General features: G+C 36.6%; 1 protein-coding gene across 1 annotated transcript; it reads left to right on the forward strand.

Moving 5' to 3' along the window:
* Positions 1-290: 290 nt before the first annotated feature.
* ASUN (asunder spermatogenesis regulator) lies at positions 291-18,142 on the forward strand. The gene is made up of 13 exons (XM_010004139.1): positions 291-519; positions 1,827-1,901; positions 2,652-2,854; positions 3,105-3,185; positions 4,356-4,446; positions 8,538-8,666; positions 10,276-10,360; positions 12,837-12,926; positions 13,887-13,976; positions 15,333-15,511; positions 16,247-16,417; positions 16,803-16,957; positions 17,908-18,142. Exons 1-13 carry the CDS (start codon positions 295-297, stop codon positions 18,140-18,142), a joined length of 1,809 nt encoding a protein of 602 aa, XP_010002441.1. The 5' UTR covers positions 291-294.
* Positions 18,143-18,384: the final 242 nt, after the last annotated feature.

The raw sequence follows: 18,384 nt of genomic DNA on the forward strand, positions 1-18,384 counted from the left end.
AGTGTGATATACTAAGTACATGGACTAGTAAGAGTTCTAGAGATACTTGTCTCCATTTAAATCGACTGTTAAAATGTAGCAGTTTTTTAGAAGCTTAATGGTTTTGTAGGAGCTAATGCTTGCAATATGTAATCTAAATACTGTAAGAGGGTAGGTAATCTCTTTAAAGCTTGCATATTCCAGTGAGATAACTTGATGCTGTATAAATTGCACAGTAATCTTGTGATCTGCTTTTTTTTTTTGCCTTTTCCAGTTTCTTTCTGATTTTATTACCTTGTTTCTTTCAGGAAGAAAATGAAAATCTTTTCTGAGTCTCATAAAACTGTTTTTGTTGTGGATCACTGCCCATATATGGCAGAATCCTGCAGGCAACATGTTGAATTTGATATGTTAGTAAAGAATCGAACCCAAGGAATCATACCTCTAGCACCCATATCAAAATCACTATGGACCTGTTCAGTGGAATCATCCATGGAGTACTGTAGAATCATGTATGATATTTTTCCTTTCAAGAAACTGGTAAGTGCTGGCCCAACTGATTATGATACTTGATAGTATAAGGGAAATTTTCCCATTGTAATGAAGTGTTCTAATGTTACTAGCTGTTGGTTAGATTAAAAGATCAAATATAATTTATTATATAAAAAAAATTGTTTGATGCTTTTTTTAGCTATTTAAACTGGTTTGTGTAGTATATGAATCCTGTTACCCACTTACTTTTGGTACCTTGCATTATCCTAATGTCACTTTGTAACAGTGCATGGAGAGATGTTTTAAGGTAACTTAATGGGCCTTAGGAAGAGGTAGCATCTCCCTCACTGAAGCTACCAACTAGAGTAAGTGGGGGAACTTCCTGGCACACAGCTCTTTGTTTAGAAAAAAAAGACCTTGTGGGTTCTTTAATATTGTATGATAAAATAAGGTACCTAATCCCTAGTTGTTCAGATCTTTTGTCATTACTGAATAAACCATTGTGCAATGTTCTAGAGGTTAGTTGCAGTTAAAAACCATGGAAGTTAAATAAGCTTATGACAGTGATAGAGGTGCAAGGTAATGATGGTGGAATACTGGCTGTTTCAGGGGACAGCTAAATACCACCAGTGGTTCAGTGATTTGATACATGTCCTGGTTTTCAGACAACAAATACTTAATTTAAAATGTAGTTTGGAATCTGATATACAGTCAAGTTCCATTATGGGATTATATCAAGTGTATGCTTAATGGATATGAATCAGTTGGCTGAACTGGAGCTTGTGTGGTATGAAATTGATGCGGAAGGTGTGCTTCCTCAACTTTTTGGTCATCTTTAGAAGATATGGGATGTTTATTAAATCTTGCTAGATGTTTATGACCGTGGTAGTCTTTGGAGAATGACTTGCAATATTGCAGTATTAGAATTTACGTTGTTTTGCAGCTATTTTACTGAAAATGTTACCTGATTATTGAAATACTTAATTGTAGAGAATGGCCTGTCTTCTCTCCCCACATAAGACTAACATCCTGACTTCTGGGGGCCTGCTACTGGTGTTGTTGGTTCATAATGTTTCATGATATCCTCAAATGCTACTTTGGTGTAGAAACTGATTCAGTGGCTTAAAAATCTAAATAGAGTTAGAAGTTAATCATAATGTTAATGAAAGGGTAACTGAATGTAGCAGGAGTGGAGGCTTTATGTTTTTGTTGTATTTTTAGTTTGGCTTGTCATCATCCCTATCTCCAGAGTGAAGAGGTGTAATTCATGTTTCTTTGGGCTTGGGGAAGCAGCCATAATGGCTGTTACCTGTATAATTGATTGTTACCTTTATGTGCTTTTTTGATCCTTTTAGGTGAACTTCATTGTGAGTGATTCTGGGGCTCATGTCTTGAATTCTTGGACTCAGGAAGATCAGAACTTGCAGGAGGTGTGCTTTGTAACTATTCTTTGCTTTTATTAATCTCACTCAATTGCAGAATAAATAACAGCTTCTTACTATCTTCAATAGGAAATTATCTAATTAAAATGTTGGTGGATCTGCTCTGAAATTGTGTAACAGAATTGTAAGTAGCCTGTGAGGGTTGCCTATTCTGTAGGCAGTGTTATGTAATTAAAAAAGAATCAAGTAGTTTTCTGTATAGAGACTTATATTAAAATAAATGTTCTGAAGAAGTTACGTATTTCTTATAGTGATACTTGTTGAATTTGTAATTTGTTTGGGTTTTTTTACATTTGCATGACAGGCAATTAAACAGGAAAACAGGGAAGACTCTTGCTCTTGCTTAGTTTTGTACTGAGTGGGCTTGTCCTCTGAAAAACTTACTTGTGAGAACTGAATTTCTACATTCTCAGAAAATAAGAACAGATTATGTCTGATAATGCTAAAGTTTCTTTCAGGTGTTGGATAGAGCTTGCTATTATAGCCAGGTATTTTTCTGTAATTAATGAGATTATATTTTCAAGGTTCAGTAACAATAAATGAATTGCAAAGGGTGATTTAGGGCCAGATGTTTTCCAGAAGGTTGAGAACATAGAATGGTCTTCAATTGCTCTGTTTGGTTTTCTCCCAACAATATTAATTTGCATCTAAATAAGTCATCATTATGACTTTTCTCTTAACTGATTGTTTTAACCACTGGCTGTAAAGTAAATTTCTGTAATTTTTCTTCTTGACTAGTTGATGGCAGCATTGGCAGCTGTTGGGCCTCCTAATCCTCGGGCAGATCCAGAGTGCTGCAGCATACTTCATGGTCTGGTTGCAGCAGTTGAGGCACTGTGCAAAATAACAGAGTACCAGCATGAGGCTCGAACCATGCTCATGGAGAATGCAGAAAGGGTTGGAAACAGAGGAAGAATAATTTGTATTACTAATGCAAAAAGGTATCTATGATAACCTGCTTCTAGCATTTCAAAGATGTTATTTCATATGTTTTTAGAAGTGTTTCATTGATTGTCATGAATTAGTGCCCTAAGTAGCTAGCTTTGTTAGATCACTTTCTGCCTTAAAGGTGTAATTTATGGAGCTGTGTTACAGTAACAAATTTTTCCACTTGAAATAGGAGGGCATTTAGTGGCATGTGGTTTTGAATGGGAGGATTGATTATCCTGCATTTGAAAATTTTCTTTCTAGTGACAGCCATGTTCGAATGCTTGAGGATTATGTTCAGGAAACCATTCATGAGCATAACAAGCTTGCAGCTAATTCAGATCAGTGAGTATACTCTTCATAAATGTGTAGTGTCTTACAAATGCCTGTTACATCTTCTGAAACATGGATGTACTTTTTGTTATGTAAAACGTATTCTGATGAAGTATTTGAATGCCTTTATGAAATAGAAGGTGCAAGTCATGATATTGTTGACTTAGAGTTTGTGTAATCATTAGCTCTTCAGTATCATTATCCTCATAAGACAGTATTTCCCTTTAGGTTGTCTTCTATGTCTTGCTCCAAAATGAGACATGTAACTGCCTTATTTATATACTGCTTTATTTGTAATCAGTTATGCATCTGATGCATTTCTTTCTTTATAGCACTGCATTGATTTTACATTTGACTTTTACTATAATAGCCAACTCCTTGAAACTAGTTTTACGTTTCTAAATTTCTGTGCTGCCCAACACTTCCTGTGAGGTAAAGCAGTCTCTATAAAAAGAGGTTGCACCTCCTTGGAGAAGTAATTTTTCCACCATATGTTTTGTCTAATGAAACAGTAAACTGTGGCCCAGGGACTGTATATTGCCTTTTAAAGTGTGTAGTTGGTTAAGATGCTATTCATGTTTTCTCCTTAGGCACTTGAATAGCAGAAGCAGGAGTCTCTTGTATTTACCTGCTACAATTGGAGTTTCAAATATGTATAAAGGATTCAGCCCCAGGAGAATCAGGTTCTAAGTCCATTGTAAGGACAGAAGAGTGGCCTCATTCCTGTAGATTAGGATGTGGACCAATGTCTTGACCTCTACAAATTTCTAGCCACTATTAGGAGATGAGCATGTTATTTGAGTTGTTTTCATGTTCACTGGAATCCCCTTTATTAATATACCTGATTACACCCTTGGTGGCAAATTCAGTTGAATAAAGCTGAACAGATAACACAAGTTAAGGATCTACTCTGCTGATGTGTCAAAAAATAAACACAGTGCTATAGCATCTGAAGAGCTAGAAATGTTTGACATTTTTTTATTATGAGAATTAATTTTGAAGTATGTGCTTTTCCAAGTCATTGATGTAACTTAGTTTTGACAGATGCTTTCAGAAACAGGGTGTTGTAATACATCCTTAGGATTGTGTTCTGGAAATCAGATGACTCTTGGGAGAATTGGTCTAATTTATAGGAAATAGTCTGCCATCCTGTAAGCTAAATAGAATGTTCTTGTTTTTAAGTCTAATGCAGATTCAGAAATGTGAATTGGTCTTAATCCATACTTACCCAGTTGGTGAAGACAGTCTTGTTTCAGATCGCCCTAAAAAAGAGGTAAGGAGCTTAAAATGAGAAAATTTATCCAAGGATTAGGAACCATGTCAGATTCAAAACAGTGCAAATGAACTGTTCAGAAATAAGGCTTTAAGCCTGTGGTCTTTGGTAAGGTGTAGGAAAGAACAGGTGATCATTCTTTGAAAAGTTGACAGTCTGCATGTTGCCATTGCAAGTGTATGCTTTGTTGTGTTGTACTGTTGATGCATATATGGTATCCTCTTTTTCATTTCACTACTAAATTTTCTTGACAGTAATAATTCATTATTCATTTTTTATGTGAAGCAGAGTCATAGTCAGAGTTCTCAGGGTTGGAAGTGATCTCTGAAGATCACCTAGTCCAACCCCCCTGCTAGAGCAGGATCACCTACAGTAGGTCACACAGGAGCATGTCCAGGCAGTTTTTGAATGTTTCCACAACCTCTCTGGGCAGCCTGTCCCAGGGCTCTGTTACTCTCACAGTGAAGTTTTTCCTTATGTTTAACTTGAACCTGCTGTGCTCCAGCTTGTGCCCATTGCTCCTTGTCCTGTCAGTGGACACTGCAGAAAAGAGACTGGCCCCATCCTCTTGACACCCTTCTTTAGATATTTATAAGCATTGATGACATCCCCCCTCAGTCTCTTCTCTAGGCTGAACAGACCCAGCTCTCTCAGCCTTTTTTCATAGGCCAGATGCTCCATTCCTCTAATAATTTCTGTGGCTCTTCACTGGGCTCTTTCCAATAGTTCTTTATCATTTATGAACTGGTGAGCCCTGAATTGGATGCTGTATTCCAGATGCAGCTTCACTAGGGCAGAATATAGGGGAGGATGACCTCCTTTGACCTACTGGCCACACTCTTCTTAGTACAGCCCAGGATGCCATTAGACCAGGACCCCGAGGTCCTACTCCCCAGAGCTGCTCTCCAGCAGGTCAGCTCCCAACCTGTACTGATACGTGGGGTTGTTCCATCCCAAATGCAGTACTTTGTGCTTGCCCTTGTTGAATTTCATTAAGTTTTTCCCTGCCCAGCTCTTCAGCCTGTCCAGGTCATGCTGGGTGGCAGCACAACCTTTTGGTGTGTCAGTCACTACTCCTAGTTTGGTACCATGAACAAACTTGATAATGGTTTGCTCTATCCCTTTGTCCAGGTGATGAATGTATTGATCAGGGCTGCATCCAGTACTGACTCTGGGGGATCCCCTTAGACACAGTCTCCAGCTAGACTCTGCATCACTTACCACAACTTTAAACTCTGTCCTTCAACCAATTCCCAATCCAGCTCACTGCCCTATCATCCAATCCAAACCAGTTTGTCTGTGAGCATGCTGTAAGAGATAGTGTTGAAAGCCTTGCTGAAATCATAGACCAGATCCACTGCTTTCCCCTCATCTGTCTGTTCCGTCACCTTTCAGGAATGGAGATGAGCGTTTGGTCTGTGGTTACCTTGGTTCTCTTTCTTGCCCTTTTTGAAGACTGGAGTGACATTGTCTTTCCTCAAGTCCTCAGGCATCTGTCCTGTTTCCAAGGATTAATCAAAGATGATGGAGAATGGGCTAGCAATGACTTCAGCCAGTTGTCCTCACTCTTGGGTGCATCCCATTGGGGTCCATGGATTTGTGGATGTCCAGTTTATTTAGTTGGTTTCTAACCCAATCCTCTTTGACAAAGGCAGAGTCTTCCTTTTGCCTGACTTCCTCTGTTGTCTCGAAGGTCTGGGACTCCTGAGGGCTGGCCTTAGCAGTAAAGACAGAGGCAAAGAAGGCGTTCAGTAACTGCCTTCTCTGTTTTCTCTGTCAGCAGGGCACCCCCTTCAGTCAGCAGAGGGCCCACATTTCCTCTATCCTTCCTTTTGCATCCAGTATACTTTAAAAAGCCTTTCTTCTTGACTGTGACTTCCCTTGCCAGTTTTAATTCGAAGGAGGCATGAGCTTTCCTTGTTGCATCACTACATTATTTGAAAACATTCTTTTATTCCTCCCAGGTGGTTAGTACCTTCTTTTGTGTTCTATAAACTTCTTTCTTGCACTTGAGTTTGTTCAGTATTTCTTTGGCTTAACAATTCAGGTCTCCTGGCTCACTTGATTTCTTACTCTTTGGGGTGCTCTGATCTTGAGCTTGGAGGAAGCAGTGCTTAAACATTTACCAGTTCTCTAGGCCACTCCCTACCCTCCAGTACCCTATCCCATTGGGTTTCACCAAGCAGTTCCCCTAAGAGATCAAAGTTAGCTCTTCTGAAGTCCAGGGTTGTGACCCTGCTAGGTGCTCTGTACCTACTGCAGTTGATTCTGAAATCCACCATCTCATGGTCACTACAACTCCCAACCTTAATGTCTTCTGCTGACCCCTCTTTGTCAGAGCCAAGTCCAGCAGTACACCTCTCCTTGTTGGCTCCTCCACCATCTCTATCAAAAAATTATCAATACACTGGCTGACCTTCCTGGACTGTACATGCCTGGCTGTGTCACCTTCCCAGCAGATATCTGGGTAATTGAAGTCCCCTATGAGCCCATTAATGTCATAGAATGACATTCTAGGTGTGATGGGTTTTTTTTCAGAAAGAAACATGCATTTAGGAACCTAATAGAAAGCCATCAAGTACTTTGTCTATTGAATAGTAAGTTGAGTAACTTTTCTGCTCTTCAAGCACAGGCTGCTAGCTAGAAAAAGCTCTGTTTTCCTAAATACCTGCTACTCAACAATGTCTATTGTTCAGCACTCTGTTCCATGTTACCCACACTAACATGCTAGCATTTTTAGTTCTGGTTGAACTATTTTTTCATTAAACCAAAATGAGCTTTAGCATCAGTTCTGTTCTACTATTAGCAAAGAGAAAGCCTTTTCAATGAAAATAATTGGGAAGTCTATATTCAAGATGGACGGGTAATACCTTGTTGGGAATGTGGAATGTTTGAAATTAATAAAATGCTTAAAGTACCCTACATATATTCACCAAATCACCAAGGCTGGAAAAGATGTCTAAGATCATCAAGTCCAGCCTATAACCAACACTACCACGTTGGCTAGACCATGGCACTGAGTGCCACATCCAGCCTTTCCTTGAACACATCCAGGGATGGTGCCTCTACCACTGTCCTGGGAAGTCCATTCCAGTGTCTAATGACTCTCAGGGTGGAACTACTTCCTAATATCCAACCTAACCCTCCTGTGGTGCAGCTTGGGGCAGTGTCCTCTTCTCTTGTTGCTGGTTGCCTGGAAAGGATTTTTTTACTTTTAAGGATTAGTTTTAAAAAAGGTGAAATGTAGCATATATGAAATTACTGTGTATTTTGACATGTCAGTTGTTTGGTAGCAAATGCATGTGAGCTTTGTGGACTTGTGTTTATTCATGTTGTTTTAAACCAAGTACCTGAAAAAATCTTGCTATTCTGCTCTTCATCAGTCTCTGCTGCTTTTAACATGCTGCATGCAAGAAAGAAAAATCACAAGAAAAAACACGTTATTCTTAACATGAAGAATGTATAGCCCTGCATATTATTTCATAAATAAAAAGGCTATGACAGCACCTTTCCAAAGTTCTTCTCTACAAAGTTTTAGTAGTTGTGTGAAATAAAAAAGGAACAGAAGAGAATAGATGATTACTTTGCTCTGTAAGAGTTATCTTTATTACCTCATTCTAAAAGCCTGAAACCAATGTCCTTGTTGGCAGTGAAAAATCTAATTGTGCTTGTTATTCTTGTCCATATATGATGCACTTGCAGGTAACTGTATAAAAATAACTTTATTCCTTTTGCTCAGCATAAAAGAGCAAAATAGCAGGCCTAGAGCTGCTAATAAGAGGATTTATTAACTGTGTTGTGATACTAATTCTTCCTATGAGCAATTAATAGCTCAAGCTTTTAGCACAATTCTTTTTTTATGTAATTCTTAGCAACTGCAGTGCTGACAAGTGGCATAACTTAAAAATTCTGAATAATAATTTTTGCTGCTTCCTTCTGAGTTCTCCATGGTGTGGGGTTTTTTGAGTGCCAGTTCACCCTGAGTCCAATTTAGCAGGATAAATGTGCTTATTTAAAATTACATGTGAATGTTGTTACCTGACACTAGAACCTAACCCATGAATACTATACACTCTGTGCATTCATTTTAGCTTTCACCTGTTTTAACCAGTGAAGTGCATAGTGTCCGTGCGGGAAGGCATCTGGCTACAAAACTGAACGTTTTGGTTCAACAACACTTTGATCTGGCTTCAACCACAATAACTAACATTCCTATGAAGGTAATACTGTGTCTGTATCTTTGAGTTGCCTAGCTGTGTCACTTCTAAATTTGTTTTGAAAACTTCTTACTGTTTATTTTAATTGAATTTTACATTGTTTTTCTCTCCATATCATTTTTTGTTTTTTATTAGCCCACATTCAATGTCTGTGACCAGGTTAGTAAAAATCGAGGGGTAAAAATACAGTAAAGAAGGATCACAGAACAAAACATTGTATTGCTGAATCTCAATTTTTTCATGTAGCAATACAAGAGTTACTTCAGTTCTGTTTTTGTTATTTTATATAAGTACAATCTTTATCTCAGATTAGTTTTGTCTGTGATTCTTTTGTCTTTTTTTAGTTGTGCTAGATATTCTTGACCCTTGTGCATTATAGTGGCATAGTGAGTCTCTTTTTTCCTCTGTTTCATGATCATGCCCACCCAACATAAAGGTGTTTGTAACTAATCTGTTTTTTGACTTAAGGTTTTCCAGTAGGTTTTCCAGTTTAAAGATTCATAGAAACAGGAGGACAGGGGATATATTTAAATAAGAAAGATACTAAATTAAGCATAATTTGCTCAAAGTTTTTTGTGTCCCTATTTTTTAATAACTTTTTAAAATTGCTACCTGGAGGGATATCAGTGTGACTAAGCATTGCAAGTACTAAGTTTGCAGTAACTTTCTGATCAGGCAGCAAGAGACAGTCGAAACAAGTGACTGTATTAAAATAAAAAGGGCAGAGCAGATAAACTTTTCTTATTTTAAAAATTCATCAATTTCTAATACCCTCAATCATTACCTGCATCTTTGAAAGCTAGCAATACTGTATGCTTTTTATAAGTTTAAACATGAAATTAAAATTTATTTTCACAGCTTTAATGGAACTTTGATATGGGTCATGGCATAAATGTGACTTAAGTTTGCAAATACCTTGTCTGTAACTTTCTGACCTGTGTGCTGCTGGTATGCCTCTCCCTTCTGCCTTTGTCCTTACAGTAATAGACTGTGTTGGGTTCTCTGTGGTTTTTTATTTTTAACCTGGAATAAGTTACCAAGGTTACTGTTCTGTTTTTGCTAGTCTTCTGCAAATGTTTAAAGATGCAGTGTCCTCTTTACAGACATTTGGTTTTTAATTATAAACTTCCAGCTGCAAGCACACTTCTATATGTCAAGTACAATAAAATGGTAAGTTCTAAGTGTGTTTTTTGGTTTGGATTATTGAGATTTTTGGTCATGTAAAGTAGTTGCCCATTTATTCTGTAGTGACCATTTGTTGCCGTTCAGTGAGTTGTAACTACTGGTGGTATTCAGTATGTCATAGGCTTAACTTCACAAATTTAAACAAACTTCTTTTTTGCCTTATATTTTATGCTGTGTACACTATCATGACATTTGCATAAAGAGGAAACCATAGGGTTTCAAAAAAAGGAGAAAAGAGGAAAAGCAGATAGCTGCATCTTTAAACAGGTCAGAGCGTAAACGGTTTCCTCAACATTGCAATCCTGTTGTTGTCTGATGCACTTTTGAGACTTCTTGTTTTATTCTGGAGTGAAAGATAAGTGTAGAATCATTCATTTATAGAAAGTCACAGCTAAATAAAAATATTTCTACCTTTCTCTTTTTGAAGGAAGAACAACATGCTAACACATCAGCCAACTATGATGTGGAGCTACTTCATCACAAAGAGGCACATGTTGACTTTTTGAAGAGTGGTAAGTAGAAATAGTTCCTTTTGATCAGCCTGCTGGGAGCATTCACAAAGTTTGAGTTCCAAACTGATGTAAATTTCAGGCACAATTATAATTTTCAGTTATTCCTTACAACCCAAGAACTTGATTTCTAATGTTGATATTGAGTTTTATTCATTACTGGCATATTTTAATATAGCAGTAATGATGGAAACAATGGAAAAAAACAGGTCAAATTCATCAGACAAGGTTTCAGAAATGTTCAGGATTTTTGTGAGTTTTTAGGGGAATGTCGACTTAACATATAAAAGGGACATGAGAAACCAGATGTCCAGTCATTTTACAAAAGTATCTCTTGTGGGTGTTGGTGAGAAACTATTCCTTGCACATTTGAGCTTCTAGACTGTCTAATAATAGACATCACTTACATCCCATAGGCCTATTTATGACAGTAATTGCTTTGGAAAAGACAGTTACTTGACGTCTGAGCTTTCTTGTATTTAAAATACTTAGTATCCTTTCTGTAAATTTGGAATTATTACCTAGTATTTCTGAGGTGAAGCTTAACTGAGGTTAGAGAAACACAAGAGTAAGTCTTATGCACAGTTATTTTTTTCAGGAAACTATTCGATATACATTTTTTAAATAAGTCAGGCTAAAAAAAAAAATCTGTAGTAGTAGAATTAAAAGCAAAGCCAAGCAGTTAAAAAAACCTCAGCTGGTGTTATTGTGTGGTGGAATCTTAGACCATGTGCCTTTTCAGTGCTGAAGTATCATTTTTAACATTTGGATGTTTTGTATATGCTTTGTCTTTTACTGCATTGATTGTAACTTCTGTTACATGATTCAGTACCTGTACATGTACTACATGCGTAAGTACATCAGTAAGTGTTTAGATACAGGCAGTAAATACTTGTTTTACTATCTGAAACTATTTTGTATAGTTTTAAAGCATACTAGAAAGTTGTTGGTTGTTTAACTTCTAAGAAGTGAAGAGTTTAACAGATGAGTTACATCAGTTGTTTAACAAGAGTGGATATTTTTGAAGTTTGAAATCATGTGGTTCACAAGTAGCCAGTTTAGAGTGTGCTTTTTGCTCTTGAAGGGGTTACCATTAGTTTGAGGAAAAGGAGGTTAACTCCTCATTATAATCTAGAAGTGCTGTGCTCCAGATTTTAGTGGAGTGTATGATTAAAGGTTGAGAAAGAGCAAGATGTTACAGTAATGAATTCAGACTCACCTGAACTTGTGTTACCATGTTGAAAGCATGAAGCTTTATTGTCAGGGTGCAGAAATGGTTTTGTAATACCTGTTGATCAAGGAGTAAGTCTGCTAGTAAAAGCCAAAAGCAAACTCCAAATGAAATGCCTCTTCAAATTTTTTCCAGCAGAACTTTGAGAGGAAAAAGTCAGTACTTAGATCCTATGAATTTTTGTTTCTTTTATTTGTTTTTAAATTTTGACTGTAATAGCAAGAATTCCATTTCATTGGTCTTATTTCCTTGTAATGTTGGTGGAGGGTTTTTAGCTGAAGTTTGGCATTCAGGTATTCTGAGAGACTTTCTAAAATTCCAGTTATTTTAGCTGAAAAATCAACATATGCAAGTTACCTGTATGATGACTAAGCAAATAAAATACTTTGTGTAAATGTCTTTAAAAATAAGGGAACTTCTTACATGAAAGATTAAACTAAACCCTGACATATTACATATAATGTTGGGTGTTGTTGTGTTTATTCCTCTCTGTTGTGGATTCAAGCATCTTAAGTGCCAATGCTACTGTAGTTCTTGAACTTTGTGAAAAACTAGTTAAATCTTTCCTGAGATGTGAGCCAAAGATCATGAAGACTTGCAAAACTCACTAGTAGAAACATAGTTTCTACTATCTTCAGGTGGTTTTTGTCAGACTGGTTGTCAGTGAGACTTACGAAAACATTTTAATAGGAAAACATCTGTGGCCAGTAAAACACATTGAGAGATGTTAAAATTAAATCTGGCATAGGAGAGGTACTGCATGATGTCAAGTACTTATTTTCCCCAAAAGTCCAACTTGTCAAATGTGCCTTTAGATGAATTTATTTTTACTTTGGGATATAATATATTCAAGAAATGAACAGCTTTAACATTTGTTAAAGGTTTTGATTTTTGTGTGGAAAATAGACATTGTCTTAAACTTCTAGGCATTTTAAAGGAAAATTCCTGTTGTAGATAACATGTATAAAATTCTAGGTGTTAGTGTGATATCAAACCTAGAAAGCAGTCTGGAGCTGCAGTATTTTGTGTGCTGAATTGGTTTTTAAAACATGCAATGGCTGCTGATATTGAGATTTTTTCAACTACCACTGGTAATAACGTTTTTACTTTTGTTAGGTATATAACTTTTTTAAATTAGACTTAATTTAATATATGCTTATGTTATATTGTACCTTAGTTTAGAAGTTGTTATAATGAAGAAAATGTGGTTGATCATGCTATGACACTTTTTATTACTTTATTTTGCAGGTGATAATCATGTAGGTGGCAATAGCAGAGAAGGAACATTTAAAGAAACTGTAACTTTAAAATGGTGTACTCCCCGAACAAATAGTGTAGGTAGGTAACATAGTACCTTATAAAATGGGTAGTCTAACTTGTATTGAACACTGTTCTCCCTGTACACTGGAAAGAATCTGAGCAAGGAGGTAATTTATTTCTGGTTAATGCTGGCTTGAAGATTTGCTCTATAAACCTTGCTGCTGACTGCACCCTGCTTTACTAATGGTTGTGCAATGCCCTTCTCATCTTGGCTTATCAGTGGTGTGTGTAAGAGTTGAGATGGATAGTAACGTCTTTCTTGGTGGCTTGTTTTCAGTCTCAAGTATCATGAAGCTCTTCATTGACTACAATATTCAGTAATTATTTGCCCCTCTAACAAGGCCAAGTATACCTTGTCAGTTCTGCAGTGGTGTTTTTGAACGCAGCAGCATTTGATACATTGAATCTTTTTTGTTTTAATTTTTTTGTTGGGGCAAGGAAATTCAAGTACTATCTTAAATGTAATCTTTAGAGTGCAAAGTAAAAAGCTTTGTAAGGAAATTAAATGTATGCAACGTTGCTATCAAGAGAAGTACCTCTGTATTAACTTTCTGATCAGATCTCTACCCAAATCTGATCAAAGGAGAGAAGGACAGGGAAGATTTGAGGTAATGTAAGAACCACCTGACCATTCAGCTTATGTACCCTGTAGACTAACAGCAAGATATATTGACTCTGAGCCAGCAAGTCAAAAATACAGATGAGAAATAAGAGGAGGTTAACTCTACAATGTAGTAATTCAGGAGATAAGAAGAACTGGAGGTCCTGCTGGAAACAGAGCTTGGGAATGTATTAGGTTCTCAGAGTTGAGGGTACTGGAATGATTGTGAAGAGACAGTGAAAGAAACTTCTAGATCAAGAAACAGCTAGACTTTTTAGTTTTGATGATTGTGGAATAGCCTCCTTCCCTTTTATTTTGTGGGGTGTTTTTTCTGTGTGTGGAACTACACTCAACTTTTTTACCCATTTATTTTGCAGAATTACACTATTGTACTGGAGCGTACAGAATTTCACCAGTAGATGTAAATAGCAGACCTTCTTCATGCCTTACTAACTTTCTCCTTAATGGTAAATTTGTGTCTTTGGCCAATTAATGTTTTAGTTGTTAATATTGTGAATAGAGCAGTTAACTATATTTTGATTTATCAGTAAATGTCTATATACTGTAAAATGTGAAGCTTATTTTAATATATAAATAAGACAGGGAAGTTGTTAAATATATTGAAAGGCAAATGGATGTGTTTTTATACTTGATGAGAGGAAAGATGTAAAGAGGGAGCAAGTATTGAGTTGTGGTAGTTCTTTTCTGAATCCAAATGCAGAATACTTTTCACTTTAGTAGGAAATGCTGCTTTTGGTATGCTATAGTGCACTTGATCACAATGCTTACTCTGGCTATTGTGAAATATTAGCAACTTGTGTCTGTGCCTGATTTTTAGCAGGGGCTGGGCAGACTGAGAAAGCTCTTAACTGAGTTATCAGCACGTAAGTATGTTGGTCAATTGAAGCAGACATGCTTGTGTGTACTGGGATTGGTCAAAAAAGTAGGTTAGATTTAGTTATCTTTTGCTTGCTTGTCTGCGAAGCCATGCCCACTGCAATGGATAATCTTTAAGAGGTTGCCCTGTAAATGCATATTTAAAAGGTAAACCAATGTCCAATGAGTAATTGTAGTCAATATTAGTTACATATGTTTTTTAGTTTGCAAACAAAATGACGCTACAAAAACATTATTTTAATGGGATGTTTTCTTAAGTCATTTGAGTCCCTCATGTGCAGTGTCTTTTTTAAACATTGTATTTTTCTCTAAAGGGTACTGAAAAAGTACCTTGATTAAAATGGTTAGAACTGAAATTAATAACATATTTCAGATAACTACTCCTGATCTATTTTTGCTTCCTCATAAAAAACAATTTATTTAGAGAATGGGCTCTTTTATGCTTAGTGTATTTTACTGGAAATAAGACAAAGGCAATTTTATTTCTTTGAAAAATGGTTTCCAATTTCAATCTTAACAGACATCATTGATATTTATATACTCAGGTCGGTTTTGTTACTTTCTAGAAGTTGCTTTTACTGAGAGTTTCTGCAGTAGGGAGAAATAAGTTTACTATAGAACATAATCTGTAATAACTGAAAAATAGCAAGCTGTCCTTACACATTATACAGTTTTAGTGTCTTAGAAATAATGGACTTTTTCTAAGAATAAGGTTCTACAGAGGAAGTGATTGCTTGCTGGAGAAGAGCCATTTTGATCTGTCTGTTGTAAAATTTGTGTAAGTACATGCAGAAAATACTGAAAGGAGAAATGTTTCTTGTTCATCTGGGTCTTACTGGTTAGTTCCAAACCTGTATTGTGTATACATAGTTTTGAATTTAAAATTGCAGCACCAGAACTGATGAAACTGATCTCTTGTTTAACAGGTCGTTCGGTTTTGTTGGAACAGCCCCGCAAGTCTGGCTCTAAAGTCATTAGTCATATGCTCAGCAGCCATGGAGGAGAGATTTTTCTGCATGTATTAAGCAGCTCACGATCAATTCTAGAAGATCCCCCATCAATTAGTGAAGGGTGTGGTGGAAGAGTCACTGACTACCGGATTACAGTAAGAACCTTAAGTTGTTGCTTATCTCAGGTGATGAGATGTAGTGCAATAGGTGTGTAAAGGAGGTGTTAATATGCTTTCTAGAGAGCTGGAATGGATTGCATGATCAAACTTTTTCTTTGTACTGCTGATAACATATTTAGTATGAAGTACATCTCATATGTGCTTCATAGAGTCCTTTGTCAAGGAAGTACTTGCCTCCTTATGCAATATGAGTATTTTAAGTTCTGATTCTAGAATAACATTTTTCTTGGCAAGATTTTTGTGGGCTGGATATGCATGGGACTCTATCTTGCTTTTTGTCAGAAAGATAGATTGCATGTGAATGGTTTCTACAATAAATAGAAGAGATGGAGCTGTTGGCTTTGAGCCTGGATATGGAGCAGATGATCAGCTGACAGTATTTTTTTTCCCCTTTTTATCACATCCTTTGTATCTCTTGTAAACAAGCAGAAGTGACTTCCAGAAAAACATAATAAAACTCTTGCCATACCTGAAATACCTTGCAGATATAGAACATATCCTCATCAAAAAACCTTGCATCAGTTTTAACTCATTTTTATACAACTGTTTATGTACACCCAGGATAATGTATGTCTGAAAGCTAGAAACAGCTCTGGTTGTTAGGCTCAGATTAGTGGTGGGGGTGGTACACTAGCTATGCTGTTTTGCCCATTCAATGAAAGCTACTTTGTTAGAGAAATGCCTAATTGTATCTTGTTTGGTTATCATTAGGATTTTGGTGAATTTATGAGGGAAAACCGATTAACTCCTTTTCTAGAGCCCAGATATAAGATCGATGGAAGTCTTGAAATTCCATTGGAACGTGCAAAAGATCAGTTAGAGAAACATACTCGTTACTGGCCTATGATTATTTCTCAGACTACCATCTTCAACATGCAAGCTGTAAGTTGCCTGGGGTTTGTAACTTGATTCTGTTCTAAATTAAGTTTGTCCTTGCCACTTGTTGAGATATCAACTGTTTTATGATAAACTGATTTTTATGGCAAGTGATTTATTTTCGGCTTTATTTTCACTGAAGTACCCTGTATTTAATGTTACTAGATTATTGTTTTGCCATATAAATAGGGTGGAATATTTGAACCTGACAGCTATAATGTTACTGGGTAAAGAAAAAATGCATCTGCTTGTGCCTGCTCAGAGTTATTACTAAATGGAGGATAAGAAGGGGTGTGTTTGTGTGTGGTTCCATGGTTGCCTCTGATTTTTTCTTCCTGTTTCTGTCCCATGACATACACAGACTTTCTTGTTGGTGACTTTTATCTTACAGGTAGTGCCATTAGCCAGTGTGATTGTAAAAGAAGCAATGACTGATGAGGATGTTCTGAATTGTCAAAAAACCATATACAACTTGGTAGACATGGAGAGGAAAAATGATCCGCTGCCTATTTCAACAGTTGGTACCAGAGGAAAGGGTCCTAAAAGGTTACATGCATGTGTCTCTTTGTTAATGTTGGACTTTTTTCAGAAATCTTCCATTGACATTATTTTCATATTAAATTTTAAAAGTTGGCCAGAGGTAAATATGTAGTAAACTAAGTGAGGTACATATGGACATTGCAGACTGTGAATGTTTTGACTGTATCATTTAGGGGCTGTCACAGTACTGATAGTGTTGTGTGCTAGGAAAATGTTACATCATTTTATTACCCCAAAATTGTGGGTATGATAAAAAATAAAAAAGCAAAGATGGCCATCAGGGAAGGTAAGAGATTGATACAAGCTAGGCCAGAGAAAGTAGAATAATCTAAAATTTAAAAGGGAAACATAGGCATTTTAAATGAACAAGGCTCTAAAATAGGGATATGCTAGGATAGTCAAATCCTTTTGGAACAGTTACTTTAAAATAGGGGGTACTCCTTTAAAACAAGCATGGAATGTCCTGATATTATTAAGTGTGCATTGTAATCCTAAGAATTGGCTGAAAAGAAATTCAGCTACAGAAGGTGGCCCAAATGTCTGGGAGCTGTTTACCATAGCATGGTACTTCTGGAATTTTTTTTTATCCAGAAAAATAAAAATGAATCTGCATGTCAGTGTATGAGTGACACTCTGCATATCCTTACACTGCGTAGTTAGCAAACACCTGGGAGGGTTCAGAAGTGCCTTTTGGCAGTGAGATCTTGTGGAAGTTTTTATTTCAGTGGACATAGTATATTTTAATCTAAACTCAAGTCTTTGGATGTTAATTGGGAAATGTTACATACAGTATGATTTCAGATTTCAAGAATGAATTAATCTCAGGTGGATCAACCTCCAGTACAGACTGTTTTGGGGTTTTTGTTTCTTAAGCTCTGGTTTTTAGCCTTATTTTTTCAATAGTTTAATGATCTAAGTTATCCTGTATGTAATACTGTTTTTCTGTCCTTGCTTAGAGACGAACAGTACCGGATTATGTGGAATGAGTTGGAGACCCTTGTACGAGCTCACATAAACAACTCTGATAAACACCAGCGAGTCTTAGAGTGTTTGGTGGCTTGCAGGAGCAAACCCCCAGAAGAAGAAGAGCGCAAGAAACGAGGTAGAAAGAGAGAAGATAAAGAGGACAAGTCAGAGAAGTTAGGCAAAGACTATGAATCAGATAAGCCATGGCAAGAGTCAGAAAGGTAAATTTTTAAAAGTGAAATAAAACAATAGCATAATAACTTTTGTCCTGTCCTACTTAGGAGGATGAAATTGCTGTGAAACAGTTGCAGGTTTCAGTTTGATGTGTTCATGCTTATAACCTATGCTTACTACTAGTGAGTGTGGATCCCAAGGTTTTTTGGATCAGTCACCATTGCCAGCCTTTGGAAATAGGCATCTTATTAAAATTCTTGCTTATCAGGCTTTTCACATAAACATAATTTACA

The sequence above is a fragment of the Chaetura pelagica genome, unplaced genomic scaffold (genome assembly GCF_000747805.2).
Source record: "Chaetura pelagica isolate M959 unplaced genomic scaffold, ChaPel_1.0 scaffold198, whole genome shotgun sequence".
In the NCBI taxonomy this organism is placed as follows: Eukaryota; Metazoa; Chordata; class Aves; order Apodiformes; family Apodidae; genus Chaetura; species Chaetura pelagica.